General features: G+C 40.4%; 1 protein-coding gene across 1 annotated transcript; it reads left to right on the top strand.

Moving 5' to 3' along the window:
• Positions 1-327: 327 nt before the first annotated feature.
• On the top strand, positions 328-15,113 carry LOC139386434 (pentraxin fusion protein-like). The gene is made up of 3 exons (XM_071132022.1): positions 328-355; positions 14,699-14,810; positions 14,963-15,113. The coding sequence occupies exons 1-3, from the start codon at positions 328-330 to the stop codon at positions 15,111-15,113; spliced, it is 291 nt and encodes a 96-aa protein (XP_070988123.1).
• Positions 15,114-15,563: the final 450 nt, after the last annotated feature.

A 15,563-nucleotide genomic window follows, 5' to 3' on the forward strand; every position in this document is an offset into this window, starting at 1 on the left:
TACTGGGTGACTTTCACTTGTACTTGATTTTCTATTAAGGTATCTTAACTTTTATGTAGGACAATTGGGTACTTTTTCCACCACTGCTATTTAACTACTCTTTCAACTTAAGCCATTTCATATTTGCATTAAGCTCCATAGACTACACCAGCCACAAGCTCTTCACACTTCTACCATTATTAGATTACTTCAATACAAGCAGGCACACATTATGTTCAGGAAATGTCCTTGTCTAGTTTTGTACTCAGGCCTACATCCTTTAGTCCTCCAAGAAAAAGCGCGAAGAAAATGGTAAATTGGCCAATCACTCCTTGTTCGGGCATCGTCATGGCGGGCCAAGGAGCACCAAACTCCGGTACACCTACTTCTTGATACACATCCATATCGATGACTGAACCAAAATACACAAGACTCAATTTTTTAAATGCATGCTTTGTGACGTCATAATAGAGACATTATCAAGCCGCACCCCTTAGTTACTGTTGCGAGGTCCGACATGGGTTTTTTCTTCCAGCAAAGCGCAGATCCGCATTGAAATGAATAAATGGCCTACGGGTCAAAATAATCTCAAACTGTGTTGACACAGATGATAAAATTAAACCCATCGTCAAGGAATGTTAGGCTCTTGATTGAGAAGCTGACGCACCAACTATTGTATCATAGGCCTAATTATCACAACTCATAATTATCATACAAAAATAACGAATAAAGGCAGAGTTTAGGGCCTAAAACACATTATTATTTAGTAATTTACTCATATTCAAAACCCTAAGAGATCATAACACTAGCCTAATTTTTTAAAAAAACAACACAACTCTTCAACAGTTGATCTTAGAAAGTAGCCTAATCCCACATCCCTAATTTAATTTAGTTTAGCTAGTTAGTTTTAGTTTGGAAACACTCAACTCATTAAAAAAATACAATTATACTGTGTGACTCAGTGAGTCTCCGTCGTTACTTAAGCACATAGTTGAATTTCACTTAAATTATTGGGTCTACTTCTTATTTCCCTATAGGATATATATTTAGTCATTCGCTTCCCCAAAGTAGGCTAATACATTTAGTTTTAATTACATTTTTCTGCCATTATCATGAGTATTTACCCTGCGCAAATCTAATGTGTTGGGGAAATGTTGTTCTCGTTGTTCTCGTACTTGAGTGAAACATTTAAATACATTAATTTACCCGTATGCAATCCTTCAAGACAAGTTTATGCAAGATAAGTTTACACCAGCAACACTCATGAGAAAGAGGATTTGTTTTTATTTTCATAAATTAGTATAGGCCTACATTTCCCGTTGCTTGTAGGCTAATTCGCGCGTCTCGAGCTCCATGTCTTTTGTCATTGTCAGGATCAAGTAGGCCGTTATGCGAATGCGCTTTGATATTGAAGTTTAGGCTTACTACAGGAATCAGACCTGTTATTTTACTACATCTAACTGTTTCAGGTTTTGCTTAGCTTAAATTCTACCTTTAATAATTAGTCTATAACAATTGAACTTCCTTTCAAAAACCCTTTTAGATACCTTAATAAGTATTCCTTCTCATTTTCCATCTTTCGTTCACCTTTTTGGCATCAACGTTATAGAACAGTGTTGACCACAAGATGGAGACAGAGTAAAGGAAATGGACATATCAAAATGGAAACGGATTCTCCAACACACAGGAAGGTTACTACTACAGGTTGCTCTAACTCATTTCAGTATGTGAAGCACAGCGACCGGTGTTTACCTATCAGTAATGAATAGACTCGTGTGTCCTTTACAGGTATGCATTTAGCACCATAATGGACAGTGTAACTATACAACTACACTAGAGTGTTTAATTGCATGATTTGTATTAGAGAACAAGTTTCAGTAAAATAAAGACAACAGAGAGATATACTGTCCTAATATTAACCTTTCACGCATATTATCGCACACACACATACGCACACTCACACACACACACACACACACACGCTCATACACACACACGCTCATACACTCTCTCTCTAATACACCAGATGTATTATTGGGAGGAATCACAGGAACATGTGCAGTCTGACAGGCCATCTAGTCTCACCCCAGCGTTGAGGACAGAGCCAGGCCAGCAGCTAGCCGCCAGGGAAGGAGGAGGAAGAGGGAGAGGAGGAGGAGGAGAGGAGGCTGGGGGCCAAGGGAGCCCAGGCAGGATCACATATCTCTGGGCTAATTTCTCACATGGTGGAGGAGCCTTCTATCTCATTTCCTCCTCCAAGCCCAACATCCTCCCAGGAAAATTATTTACAAGGTAACAAAACAGGATTGTGTGTTTGACTGAGAGCAATGTTGTCCTCCCACCCGGTGCGGAGAGAGTGAGAATGAGAAGGAGAGAGGGGAGAGATGGTGTGCAGCACTGCCAGAGAAAGACAAGCTGACGGTGGATTTATACGACCCTAGAGAGAGGGAGATGGGGAGCTAGACAGAGAGGATTATGGAAATAGAGAGGGAGAGACAAAAGTGCTACAGAGAGATTGAGAGGGGGAGAATGAGAAAGACAGAGAGACAGATTGTGTAGTCTATTGTCTCAAACCTGTGGCCTACATGGAGGTAGGAGCATGTCAGAGTTGAGCAGACTGGGTGGAGGGTCTCTCACCTGCACATCCTGCCAGTAGACATAGCACCAGTTGTACTAAACATTTGTACCTAGTCATGGAAAATAAGAAATGAAGGTTATGAGAAGGTAAAAGAGAAAGATGGATTTAGATTTTAGATTTCAATGTAGTGTTTTTCATGAGAGAACAAGGTTCAAAGTTGAGAAAGTCAAGCCCCTTCATTTTTCATTCTCTAAAAGATCCTGTTGGATCTCTCTATGGCTACATCCCAAATGGCACCCTATCCCTATATAGTGCACTACTTTTGACCAGGGAGCATAGGACTCCGGTCAAAAGTAGTGCTCTGTATAGGAAATAGATAGGGTGCCATTAGAGACAGAACCTACTTCTCCTGGAAAGGTATTATCACCAGAATTTTCATCAACAGCGCATGTGACAGGTATTATCACCAGAATTTTCATCAACAGCGCATGTGACAGGTAGTATCACCTGCATGTTCATCAACAGCACATGTGACAGGTAGTATCACCTACATGTTCATCAACAGCCCATGTGACAGCTATTATCACCTGCATCTTCATCAACAGTGCATGTGACAGGTAGTATCACCTGCATGTTCATCAACAACCCATGTGACGGGTAGTATCACCTGTATGTTCATAAACAACCCATGTGACAGGTAGTATTACCTGCATGTTCATCAACAACCCATATGACAGGTAGTATCACCTGCATGTTCATCAACAACCCATGTGTCAGGGATTATCACCTGCATGTTCATCAACAACCCATGTGACAGGTATTATCACCTGCATGTTCATCAACAACCCATGTGACAGGTAGTATCACCTGCATGTTCATCAACAGCGCATGTGACGGGTAGTATCACCTGCATGTTCATCAACAACCCATGTGACAGGTATTATCACCTGCATCTTCATCAACAGCGCATGTGACAGGTATTATCACCTGCATGTTCATCAACAGCGCATGTGACGGGTAGTATCACCTGCATGTTCATCAACAACCCATGTGACAGGTATTATCACCTCAATTTTCATCAACAACCCATGTGACAGGTATTATCACCTGCATGTTCATCAACAACCCATGTGACAGGTATTATCACCTGCATGTTCATCAACAACCCATGTGACAGGTATTATCACCTGCATGTTCATCAACAACCCATGCGACAGGTATTATCACCTGCATGTTCATCAACAACCCATGTGTCAGGTATTATCACCTGCATGTTCATCAACAACCCATGTGACAGGTAGTATCACCTGCATGTTCATCAACAGCGCATGTGACAGGTATTATCACCTGTATGTTCATCAACAACCCATGGGACAGGTATTATCACCTCCATTTTCATCAACAACCCATGTGACAGGTAGTATCACCTACATGTTCATGAACAACCCATGTGAAAGAGGGGAGGTGACATAAAATACCAGGGTTTAAGACTTCCACGTTTCTCTCAATGCTGAGTTTCACATTTCAGAACCTCTAATCTCCCTAAAACAGCAGACAGGGTGTGAATCCTCTATAGACCTGCCTTTCCACTTAGGAACGGGATGGGGAGAGTAGCAACACAGGAGAGGTGTGCGTTTATGCGATTCCAGTAAATATAGACGAGACAGTTAGGTATTGAGAAAATAAAGTGTGTGTTCAAGTATAAGAAGACAAGAAAAGATTGGGATACATTGCTGTATTAACTTAAATGACATTGTCAGGATTTTGATGAGCTATCTTTACGATGAAAGGTTTACTCATAGAGATACTATAATTCGATGGGTTTACCTACAATATTATTGATAATGAATAATCCCCTACAAATGTGCAGCAATATGAGCACTTTTAACAGTTCATAGTACTTAAAAAAAAATAATAATAACAACCCTCTTTTTCTAATAACTAATGATAATAAATATGTTTTACTTGCTCACCCCGTTTGAGTCCATGGCACTCTGTGTGTTGGAATGGAATGAATTGTAAATCATTGTCTTACTGTAATGTAATAATAACACAGCCCACACCCTCGTCCTGCTCTATGCACTAAACTGAGGCCGTCAACTGACAGATACTTCAATACTCCTTTCTGTCCGTGGAACTCATTGAGGGAATAAATTAATCTAAACACACACAGGTGAAGAGGTATTTCAAGGCTAAGCAGAAAATTGTCCTGGACAGGGGACAGCCGAAGTGTGTGTGTGTGTGTGTGTGTGTGTGTGTGTGTAAGCCAAGGCAGAGGTGAGGAATGCGCACTGGGGTAGGAACACACAGAAGAGGAACCAAAAGTGTGCGTTATGACATTACAGTTAAGCAAACACACACACACACGCTACAGTGTGTGCTGAGTCTCAGATGTGTTTTAAGTGCAGCACCAGCAGCAGTAATTAGTGATGTCTCAGAGTGTGCCTTCACTTTTAAACGTGTTAATTAATAATGATCCCACTCCTGTCCCACTCAGGCAGCCCTGCTTGTTTCTCAGAGTACGGGCTTGCCTGATTAGTGTTCCTCAGAGCCAAAGGGTTTCATGCATAAGTGCTCTTGTCGCTCACCGAGTCTCCAAACTACCCTGAGTGTACAATAGTACTGGTACAGAGATCAGCTACAGTATGTTTCTTAAACATGCTGAGTGTGTGTGTGTGTGTGTGTGTGTGTGTGTGTGTGTATGCGTGTGTTTCATGTGTGTGTGTGCCTGTTTGTACAGCACAACTGTAATATCTGAGTCTAGAATACTTGATTACTGTACTGAAAGATCCACATGTGTAAACAATTCATCATACTCGTATTAGAGTGTGACCTCTTTTCTCTCTCCTTCTCTCTCCCCCAATCTCTCTGTATTTCTCTCCCTCCACCTTACCCCCTCTTTCTGTGCCTCGTGAGGCCTGCCTGGCTGGTGATTGAACACAACGTGCTATTTAAACACTCTCAAATCACAGAGAGACCCTTGATGTCTCTGTTTGCATTAGAGCCCGAGCCTGGGAATGCAAATGGTCCTTCAAAAGCCCATCACACTCAATTAGACTGCCATTCTGACGACGTGCTCATGTGACCCTGTAAACGTGTGGACTAGACAGATAGACAACTAGGGTAGTCTTTGTTCGAGTGTGGCAATACATTGACATTCAACGACAGAGACACACACAACAGACATAACCATACTCACACACGTACACATGCATGTGCGTGTGTGTTTGTGAGCGTGCGTGTGCGTGCGTGCATGTGTGTGTGTGAAAGGTGTGTCTGGTGCCTGGGGTTAAATCAGCCAGATGAAAGGTGATGATGAGGTCTGGTTCCTCAGTATAGTGACAGCTGTATATTAATCTAAAGAAGTTCTGACAAATCAAACAGATTTTTTTTTCTCTCTCCCCTCTTCACTCCCAATAAAAACCCCACCCCTAGAGCCCTCATCATCCAGCAGAGGTACAGGACTTGAAACGAAATTGATTTCATCTTTAAGGGGATGGGGCTGCTTTGAAACAGCACCAGCTGCCGGTGATGCATGACTTTTCTTTTAGGATTTTTTTTTAACACTTCAACAAACTTGAGCCATATTGTGACGGATAAAGGCCTGAACATCAGCAATACAAACTAATTCTGTAATTGAGAGATGAAACGGACACATTTTGCAGGTTCTGAGAGTCCCGATCGAACTGGGAACATCAATGGGCCCCGCCTGGGAGTGACACAGAGCGTTGTGCGGCTCCTAGAGGATTTGAGCACAGTTGCACATTTAGCCCACGTAAATATTACTGTGATATATAAAAGATACAGTATTATTAGTCAAATACATACTGGCCTGTACTCATAAAGCACCCCAGTGTAGGAATGCTTATCTAGGATTAGTTTGACCTTTACAATCCTAATGAATAAGATGACATGGACAACAGGGTCCTGATCCTAGATCAGCACTCCTAGTCTGAGATGCTTTATGAGTACGGGCCACAGATTCTACAGGGGAGATTTTACTCCACTGTGTTCACATGGAACATCTAGGCCTAATGTCTCTCAGTCCCCGCCTCTCCTCAGATGAACAGTCCCTGGCCCTCTGGTGGCCATCTGAATCCCTCACCTCTACAGAAAATGACAATGTCAAACACATGCAGGTATGGTAACACAATCCTAATAAATGGTCATAACAGACATTCATAATGTCATATGCCTCATTAATCAATCATATAGACTACCCTATTTAAAATGCATTGATACAATAGAAAGAAAAATATCTTCTTTTTACCTTTTGTGTTTTTATTATTTAAAAGCGCACTTGTTACAATTAAGGCTAGACATGATCTTAATAATCAAAACCAAGCAAATCATTTTAAAAACACAGTGACACATATTACACATATTAGCCACTCATTTGTAGTTTGTAAGTGTGCATATAAGTAGCTGAAAAGTTCTTCATTATGTCTTATTAGGTAAGTGTTTTCTTATTCAAACATTACAAGTCAAGTGTTACTGGCCAATCCTTAATAACCTATTTGTTCGCCATAATAAAGACATATTAGTAATAATAAAGAGCAAGTTACACAAGAAACAGATTCTTAGTAAGCTGTCTCAATGTGGGACTATTAAGGACATAGTACCTTAAAATGTGTTCCCTATTCTAAAGTGTAACCATATTTTTACTTTCAGAAATATTGTCCAGAAATAACCTCATTGGACAGAAAGGGGCACACCCACACCCATGAGTAAAAGCATATCATGTTTGCCCAATGTGAAGTATTTGTGTAATTTCATAAAATAAGAAATGTAGATCAAATCCAAGTTTATTGGTCAAGGACACAGACTTGCAGATGTTATTGCAGTTATTGTGTTTCTAGCACCAACAGTGCAGTAATAATACCTAGCAATACAATATGCATGTAATCCAAAAAGTTAAAAGAAAGAAAAAGGTAAGAAATATCAGAACAAGCAATGTCAGAGTCTGGAATATAAATGTACACAAAAGTATGTGGACACCCCTTCAAATTAGTGGATTCGGCTATTTCAGCCACACCCGTTGAAGCAGGTGTATAAAATTGAGCACACAGCCATGCAATCTCCATAGACATAGCTGCAAAGAGGTAGGCCACACAAGCTCACAGAACGGGACTGCCGAGTGCTGAAGTGCGTAGCGCTTAAAAATCGTCTGTCCATGGTTGCAACACTCACCACCACTCTATGAGCAACATCAGCACAATAACGGTTCGTGGGGAGCTTCATGAAATGGGTTTCCATTGTCAAGCAGCCATACAAGCCTAAGATCACCATGCGCAATGCCAAGCGTCGGCTGGAGTGGTATGAAGCTCGTCGACCATTGGACTCTGGAGCAGTGGAAACGCGTTCTCTGGAGTGATAAGAGAACCATCTGGCAGTCCGACGGACAAATCTGGGATGCCAGGAGAACGCTACCTGCCCCAATGCATAGTGCAAACTGTAAAGTTTTGTGGAGGAGGAATAATGGTCTGGGTCTGTATTTCATGGTTCAGGCTAGGACCCTTAGTTCTAGTGAAGGTAAGTCATAACGCTACAGCACACAATGACATTCTACACGATTCTGTGCTTCCAACTTTGTGGCAACAGTTTGTGAAAGGCCCTTTCCTGTTTCAGTATGATAATGCCCCCGTGCACAAAGCAAGGTACATACAGAGATCGTTTGTTGAGATCGGTGTGGAAGAACTTGACTGGTCTGCACAGAGACCTGACCTCAACCCCATTGAACATCTTTTGGATCAATTGGAACCCTGACTGCGAGCAAGGCCTAATCGCCCAACATCAGTGCCAGACCTCACTAATGCTCTTGTGGCTGAATGGAAGCAAGTCCCTGCAACCATGTTCCATGTTGCAGCCTTCCCAGAAGAGTGGAGGATGTTATAGCAGCAAATGGGGGACAAACTCCATGTTAGTGCCCATGATTTTGGAATGAGATGTTCGACGAGCAGGTGTCCACATACCTTTGGTCATGTAGTGTATATTAAATATACCATACAGCCTACATTCAACTCAAATTTTGACATGAACAATTAGCAAATACACGCCCATAGTGTATATGTAGACTATAGCAACGATCACTTTGAGTAAAAAGGGAAAAACGAGGAAGACCAAACACTCCCTCACTGAATCATAGGCCCATCATAGGCCCATCAATTACAATGATTTAATGTCTAGCGTGTTCTAATCTCATCAAGGACAACTTAGCATTTTTGTTCATTTGTAAATCGGGAGGTGCCAGAACAAAAAGTTAGCACGAGAGGGGGGTGTCTTGAGGAGTTCTGAGGTACCGGAATGCTTAAAAAAATAACACAAAAAACACCTTTTATAATAAAGCATTGCATGCATATCATCGCATTTGCGAAGTGGCATTGAGCAGTAGAGTAGAGGTGCTTGAAGAAGTTGTACCCATTGGGAACATTTTTAGTAGCCTAGGGTCCTGGAAAACGTATGCCTTTTATAAACACATTTCGTGGGGTTCTATGTCAATTTACATGACTGGAGACTTTGGCAGAATCTTTTTTAATATCGCACAAATGACAGAAATGACAGGCTACTTTGACACTGACAAACTGAGAATCTGAAATCAATAAAAAAAATACCTTGTCTTGAATCCATCAATAGCCTTAGGTGTGTGGAGACACATATTGTAGGCTACATTATGAGGAGGAAATTATAGTCCTAAAAATGCTATCCAGTTTCACTGACTCGCACAAGGACGCGCAGCTCCAATAAAGCCTGCCAGTCCCAGCATAGTCAACATTAGAAACATCTTGGTCGATCTCATCCTCCGGAAGGGAAAGCACAGAGCAAATTCAACAACGGCTTTAATAGGAACCAGTCCACAGAAACGCTGTCACAAAGACTGAAACCATCTTTTAGGCTGCAATTCAATCACAATATATCGTTGTTATCAGTTATAATTTCAGCTCATCAATAAATAACAATATTATCTAACCAATAAGCACGCAGGTTCTACCAACAGGGCTGGAGCATGGAAATACCAAGGAAACAACAAGACTGCAAATAGAAGGAGTTTTATTTTCTGCGACAGCAATTAATAGTTTTAATAGTTTTAGCATCAGCTTCGTTCTTATATTCAATAGATTCGTAGTTTCACACATCAATAATCAAAGCTCTGCATATATACAATCTTCAGCTCTGTTGCTCGCAAAAGCACACATTCTGTTGTGTTACAAAGTGGGATTAAAATGGATTTAGTTGTCTTTTTTTTGGTCAACTATCTACACAAAATACTCTGTAATGTCAAAGTGGGGAAAAAATCTAACATTTGTAAGACATACAATTAAAAATACAATTAATATATCTTGATTAGATAAGTATTCAACCTCCTGAGTCTATACATGTCAGAATCACCTTTGACAGCGATTACAGCTGAGTCTTTCTGGGTAAGTCTCTAAGAGCTTTCCCCACCTGTATTGTGCAACAATTGCCCATTATTCGTTTCAAAATTCTTCAAGCTCTGTCAAACCATTTTCAGGTCTTGCCATATATTTTCAAACAGATTCTCGGCCACACAGGAACATTCACTTCTCCATTCCAGCTCATATTAATGGCTGAAATGGGGTCAATGGAATGGTATCAAGCACATGGAAACCACATGTTTAATGTGTTTGATGCCATTTCATTGACTCCATTCCAGCCATTATTATGAGCTGTCCTCCACTGAGCAGTCTCCACTGAACTCTAGTGTAGATTTGGCCTTGTGTTTTAGGTTATTGTTCTGCTGAAAGGTGAATTCCTCTCCCAGTGTCTTGAGGAAAGTAGGCTAATAAAAAGTAAAAAGTAATACTAAAGTATTACTTTAGTGCCTAGTTGCAAACAGGATTCATGTTTTTGAATATTTGTATTATGTACAGGCTTCCTTCTTTTCAACCTATTAGTTGGGTTAGTATTCTGGAGTAACAACAATGTTGTAGATCTAACCTCTGTTTTCTCCTAACGCAGCCTTTAAACTCTGTGACTGTTTTAAAGTTACCATTGGCCTCATGGTGAAATCCCTGAGCGGTTTCCTTCCTCTCTGCCAACTAAGTTAGAAAGGACGCCTATGTCTTTGTAGTGATTGGGTGTACTGATACACCATCGAAAACGTAATTAATAACTTCACCATGCTCAAAGGGATATTCAATGTCTGCTTTTTTTTGTACCCATCTACCAATAGGTGAACCTTCTTTGCGAGCCGTTGGAAAACCTCTATGGTCTCTGTGGTTGAAATCTGTGTTTGAAATTCACTGCTCGACTGAGGGACCTTACAGATAATTGCATGTGTGGGGTACAGAGATGAGGTAGTCATTGAATTTTTTTTGTTAAACACTATTATTAGTCCATGCAACTTATTATGTGACTTGAACCTATTTAGGCTTGCCATAACAAAGAGGTTGAATAATTATTGACTCAAGACATTCCACCTTACATTTTTAATTAATTTGTAAAAATGTCAAAAAACATAATGCCACTTTGACATTATGGGGTATTGTGTGTAGGCCGATGAAAAAAAATCTAAATTCAATCAATTGTAAATTCAGGCTTTAACACAACAAAATGTCTTAAAGGTCAAGAGGTGTGAATACTTTCTGAAGGCACTGTACATTACGATTAGGCTGCCACACTGGAATTTGGACTAAAGGCACATTCACCGCTCTTAGGCACGCCAACCTTCACAGGTAAAGGGAATTTTCTGGCACAGGGAAAGACTGGAATTTTATAAGGCAAATCCCACCCTCCAATAACGAGATGGACCTGAACGCAACCACAGTCAGCTGACGCATGTCACACAAAAAAAGGAAAGGGAAGAAAGGGAGACAGAAAATGGGCCTGAACTAGCAGTTTTTGGAAACACATTTTTTGGTCATAACCTGTTCTAATATGGTCATAACAATGTCATGACACATATTTGGACATTTTGGGATATATATTGCATTATTTTCAAGTGTTAAACTTTTTTTTATAATGAGTATATACACTACTGGTCAAAGGTTTTAGAACACCTACACTCATTCAAGGGTTTTTTCTTTATTTTTATTTTTTACATTGTAGATTAATAGTGAAAACATTAAAACTATGAAATAACGCATATGGAATCATGTAGTAACCAAAAAAGTGATAAACAAATCAAAATATGTTTTATATTTGAGATTCTTCAAATAGTCACCGTTTGCCTTGATGACAGCTTCGCACACACTTGGCATTCTCTCAACCAGCTTCACCTGGAATGCTTTCCAACATTCTTGAAGCAGTTCCCACATATGCTGAGCATTTGTTGGCTGCTTTTCCTTCACTCTGCGGTCCAACTCATCCCAAACCATCTCATTTTGATTGAGGTCGGGGGATTGTGGAGGCCAGGTAATCTGATGCAGCACTCCATCACTCTCCTTCTTGGTCAAATAGCCCTTACACAGCCTGGAGGTGTGTTGGGTCATTGTTCTGTTGAAAAACAAATGATTGTCCCACTAAGCCCAAACCAGATGGGATGGCATATCGCTGCAGAATGCTGTGATACTGTAGCCATGCTGGTTAAGTGTGCCTTGAATTCTTAATCACAGACAGTGTCACCAGCAAAGCACCCACACACCATAAGACCTCCTCCTCCATGATTTACAGCAAGTAACTCCGTGAAGCATGTATTTGGGCTGCAATTTCTGAAGCTGGTAACTCTAATGAACGTATTCTCTGCAGCAGAGGTAACTCTGGGTCTTCCATTCCTGTGGCAGTCCTCATGAGAGCCAGTTTCATCATAGCGCTTGATTGTTTTTGCAAATGCACTTGAAGAAACTTTCAAAGTTCTTGAAATGTTCCATATTGATTGATCTTCATATCTTAAAGTAATGATGAACTGTCGTTTCTCTTTGCTTATTTATTTATTTAATTTTAAAAAATGTACCCCTTTTTCGTGGTATCCAATTTTTTAGTAGCTACTATCTTGTCTCATCGCTACAACTCCCGTACGGGGTCGGGAGAGACGAAGGTTGAAAGTCATGCGTCCTCCGATACACAACCCAACCAAGCCGCACTGCTTCTTAACACAGCGCCATCCAACACGGAAGCCAGCCGCACCAATGCGGTTTTGATGTCTTCACTATTGTTTTACAATATAGAAAATAGTAAAAATAAAGAAAAACCCTTGAATGAGTAGGTGTTCTAAAATGTTTGACCGGTAGTGTATAATCTACAAAACCTGCTAACTTAAAACTTTTACATGAAGAACTTTCGTTCAAATAAAATGTAATAGTACACAAAAGTAATTCAAATACATATATAATTTAGGCCTTATTTTACCATGGCCATTCCCTGTAAGCCTACACAAATGAAGAAAACACAAGTAAATGGTCAATTGTTCAAAGTAATAGTTATCTAAAGTTAAAGTAAGGTAGGTACTTACAAGTATTTAGGAGCTTTCGATTGAAGAATCTGAGTTGCAGGTTTCAGTGGAGCAGGTCTGGCCTTATATCCCATCTCATGTAAAGGGGGTGTAGTAAGGATGAGGACATGGATGGCATGAAGTATTGACAATGTATCTGAATAAACTGAGAAGGGAGGTGATTTGAACCACTGTAAAAAATCAAATAAAAATGTTCATTTATTTTACCTAGGCAAGTCAGTTAAGAACAAATTCTTATTTTCAATGATAGATTTGTACCTTGTCAGCTCAGGGGTTTGAACTTGCAACCTTCTGGTTACTAGTCCAACACGCTAACCACTCGGCTACCCTGCCACCCCAATGTGACCAAGTGTGACTGAAACTTAGATGAGAGCCACAATGACTCAACATACTCCTGAAGCACGATCAATACTACTGCGGCAGGTGTTGACAATTTGTGTGAGCTATACACACTGTGGTGAAATGCATCAGATAAGTGTTTATTTAATGTGTCAATGTATTTGTACCTGTCAAATTACCACAATTTTTGGGGGGGTTTAAGCAATTGATAACAATGCCTAACTCCCCAATGCTTTAAGCTTGGAACAAGCTGTTGATTTCAGGAGAAGGATGTGATTCTGGTGCACATGGGGATATCTGGATGATCATCTTTATGTCATTCAGGCTGTGCTACAACCTTCTTAAAGTGGCAGTCAGCAGTAGAAACAATAACAAAGCGCCCTCCCCGCCTCTGTTTTGGCAAAAAGCTGAGGGATGGGGCTGGAGAAATGTCATCAATCTCAAATTCGTAGACAGTTATGGATGCAAGGACTGACCATCCATGATATCAAAATGATCGTTTTAACCAGGCTATGTAGTGCTATTTTTCTTTTTTTACATTTCTTTGTTTACAAGCTTGTATTTTGGGGTTCCTGCGTTGCACTTCATCATTTATTTCCTCATATAATCATTGCCGCGCGAAGGGTTCTGAAAGAACTGCAGCGCCCCTGTAAATTGAAATGCATTTGCCAAAATGATAGAATTACTGTCTGTTCATAAATAAATGACATCATTCAGAATAGCCTACTACGCCAAGAGAAGCCCTATAATTTAGCCACAGAGGATCAATCGCTTATTTATTTGTTTAAATAAAAAGCCTAGCTGTGGATTGTAGCCCAAAGAACAAGGAATAGCCTACAGTCAGGAACGCGCTGCAAATCTGTCAGTGAAAAAAGCAGCATGCAGACCAAACAGGACTTTCACAATATTTCAAATACAATTGAGGGAAAACAAAGGTTAGAAAGCAAATGGCTCCTGCTGAAAAGTGAAGACTATGCTGCAGGCTACCAAAAATATTGGATCAACTTCCAAATATTGTTATGAGAGAGAGAGAGAGAGAGAGAGAGAGAGAGAGAGAGAGAGAGAGAGAGAGAGAGAGAGAGAGAGACCAATCACTTTATATTGCATTTGAGTATCATTGAAGTAATGTTACAGGTTAATTAGTAACTAATTCAGAGCAATCAGCTCTTATACGAACTAATTTAAATGTGTAACCACAATTAGCTTATTTCTCACAACTCTTTTTGCATCTTGTCCAGGAAAGAACGTGGCATTACGGGGAAAAGCCACCCAGTAATCAATACTGGCCTTTATTATGTTCTAAACGCCATTGATGGGAACCGTGACACATGGCTCCTGCACATTGAGATTGAACCTAACCCATGGTAGTGATTGAACCTGCTTAATACATACAGTGTTCTTCATTACCATCACCAACAGAATTGATTGTTGTTCCAGCAGACTGAATGGAGCTGAGATCCGGATTAGAGACTCTGTGGAGGACAACAACGGCAACAACAATCCCAGGTGAACTATGGGAGTTGTGGTTCCACTGAATTGCTCAACTGGGCAAATTATTCAATTTTGTTAGCGTCAGAGTGAGTTCACATGAGACTGTGTGCAAACAGAGTCATAGTTGCTATTTCTGCAGTAACTTGTCATTGTGATTCATCCTGCAGACGTGCTTTGGTCCCTTCTGTCCCAGAGCGCGCCTTCAGCACCTTCCATTGTAACGGCATGGAGGGACAATACATCAACGTGGTCATTCCAGGAAGGAATGAGTACCTGACCCTGTGTGAGGTGGAGAGCTACAGGGCACCACTGGACTGAATCTGAACATTGATACGAACATACCACTAACACTCAAACTACAGCAACCGTACACTGTCTCCTGGGCTTTTCATTCTTAGATTACTTTTGGGATTTTAAATAATCAGACTCTGTTTTATAGACTGTCTGTAAGTAACGCCTCTGCCATTTTAATGGCTGCTAAAGTTAAAGTATTTGGTGAAGATAAATAGTGAATCTAAAGCATTTCACGCGATCACATCATGTCATCTAGACAAGAATTTAATGAGATGTTAATTATAGGTCCTTATACATGTACTAATCATCAGTAAAGTATATCTGCATGACCTAACATAAAGTGAGTGCCATTTATACTTTATAAATGTTTTGAGTGACAAGTGGAATTTCTCACAGAAAGATGGACATGCCATTGATAGACACTCTGGCAGTGCCTGGTGCTCCTAATATAATAATAAATGCCATTTAGCAGAT

The sequence above is a fragment of the Oncorhynchus clarkii genome, chromosome 27 (genome assembly GCF_045791955.1).
Source record: "Oncorhynchus clarkii lewisi isolate Uvic-CL-2024 chromosome 27, UVic_Ocla_1.0, whole genome shotgun sequence".
Classification (NCBI taxonomy): Eukaryota; Metazoa; Chordata; class Actinopteri; order Salmoniformes; family Salmonidae; genus Oncorhynchus; species Oncorhynchus clarkii.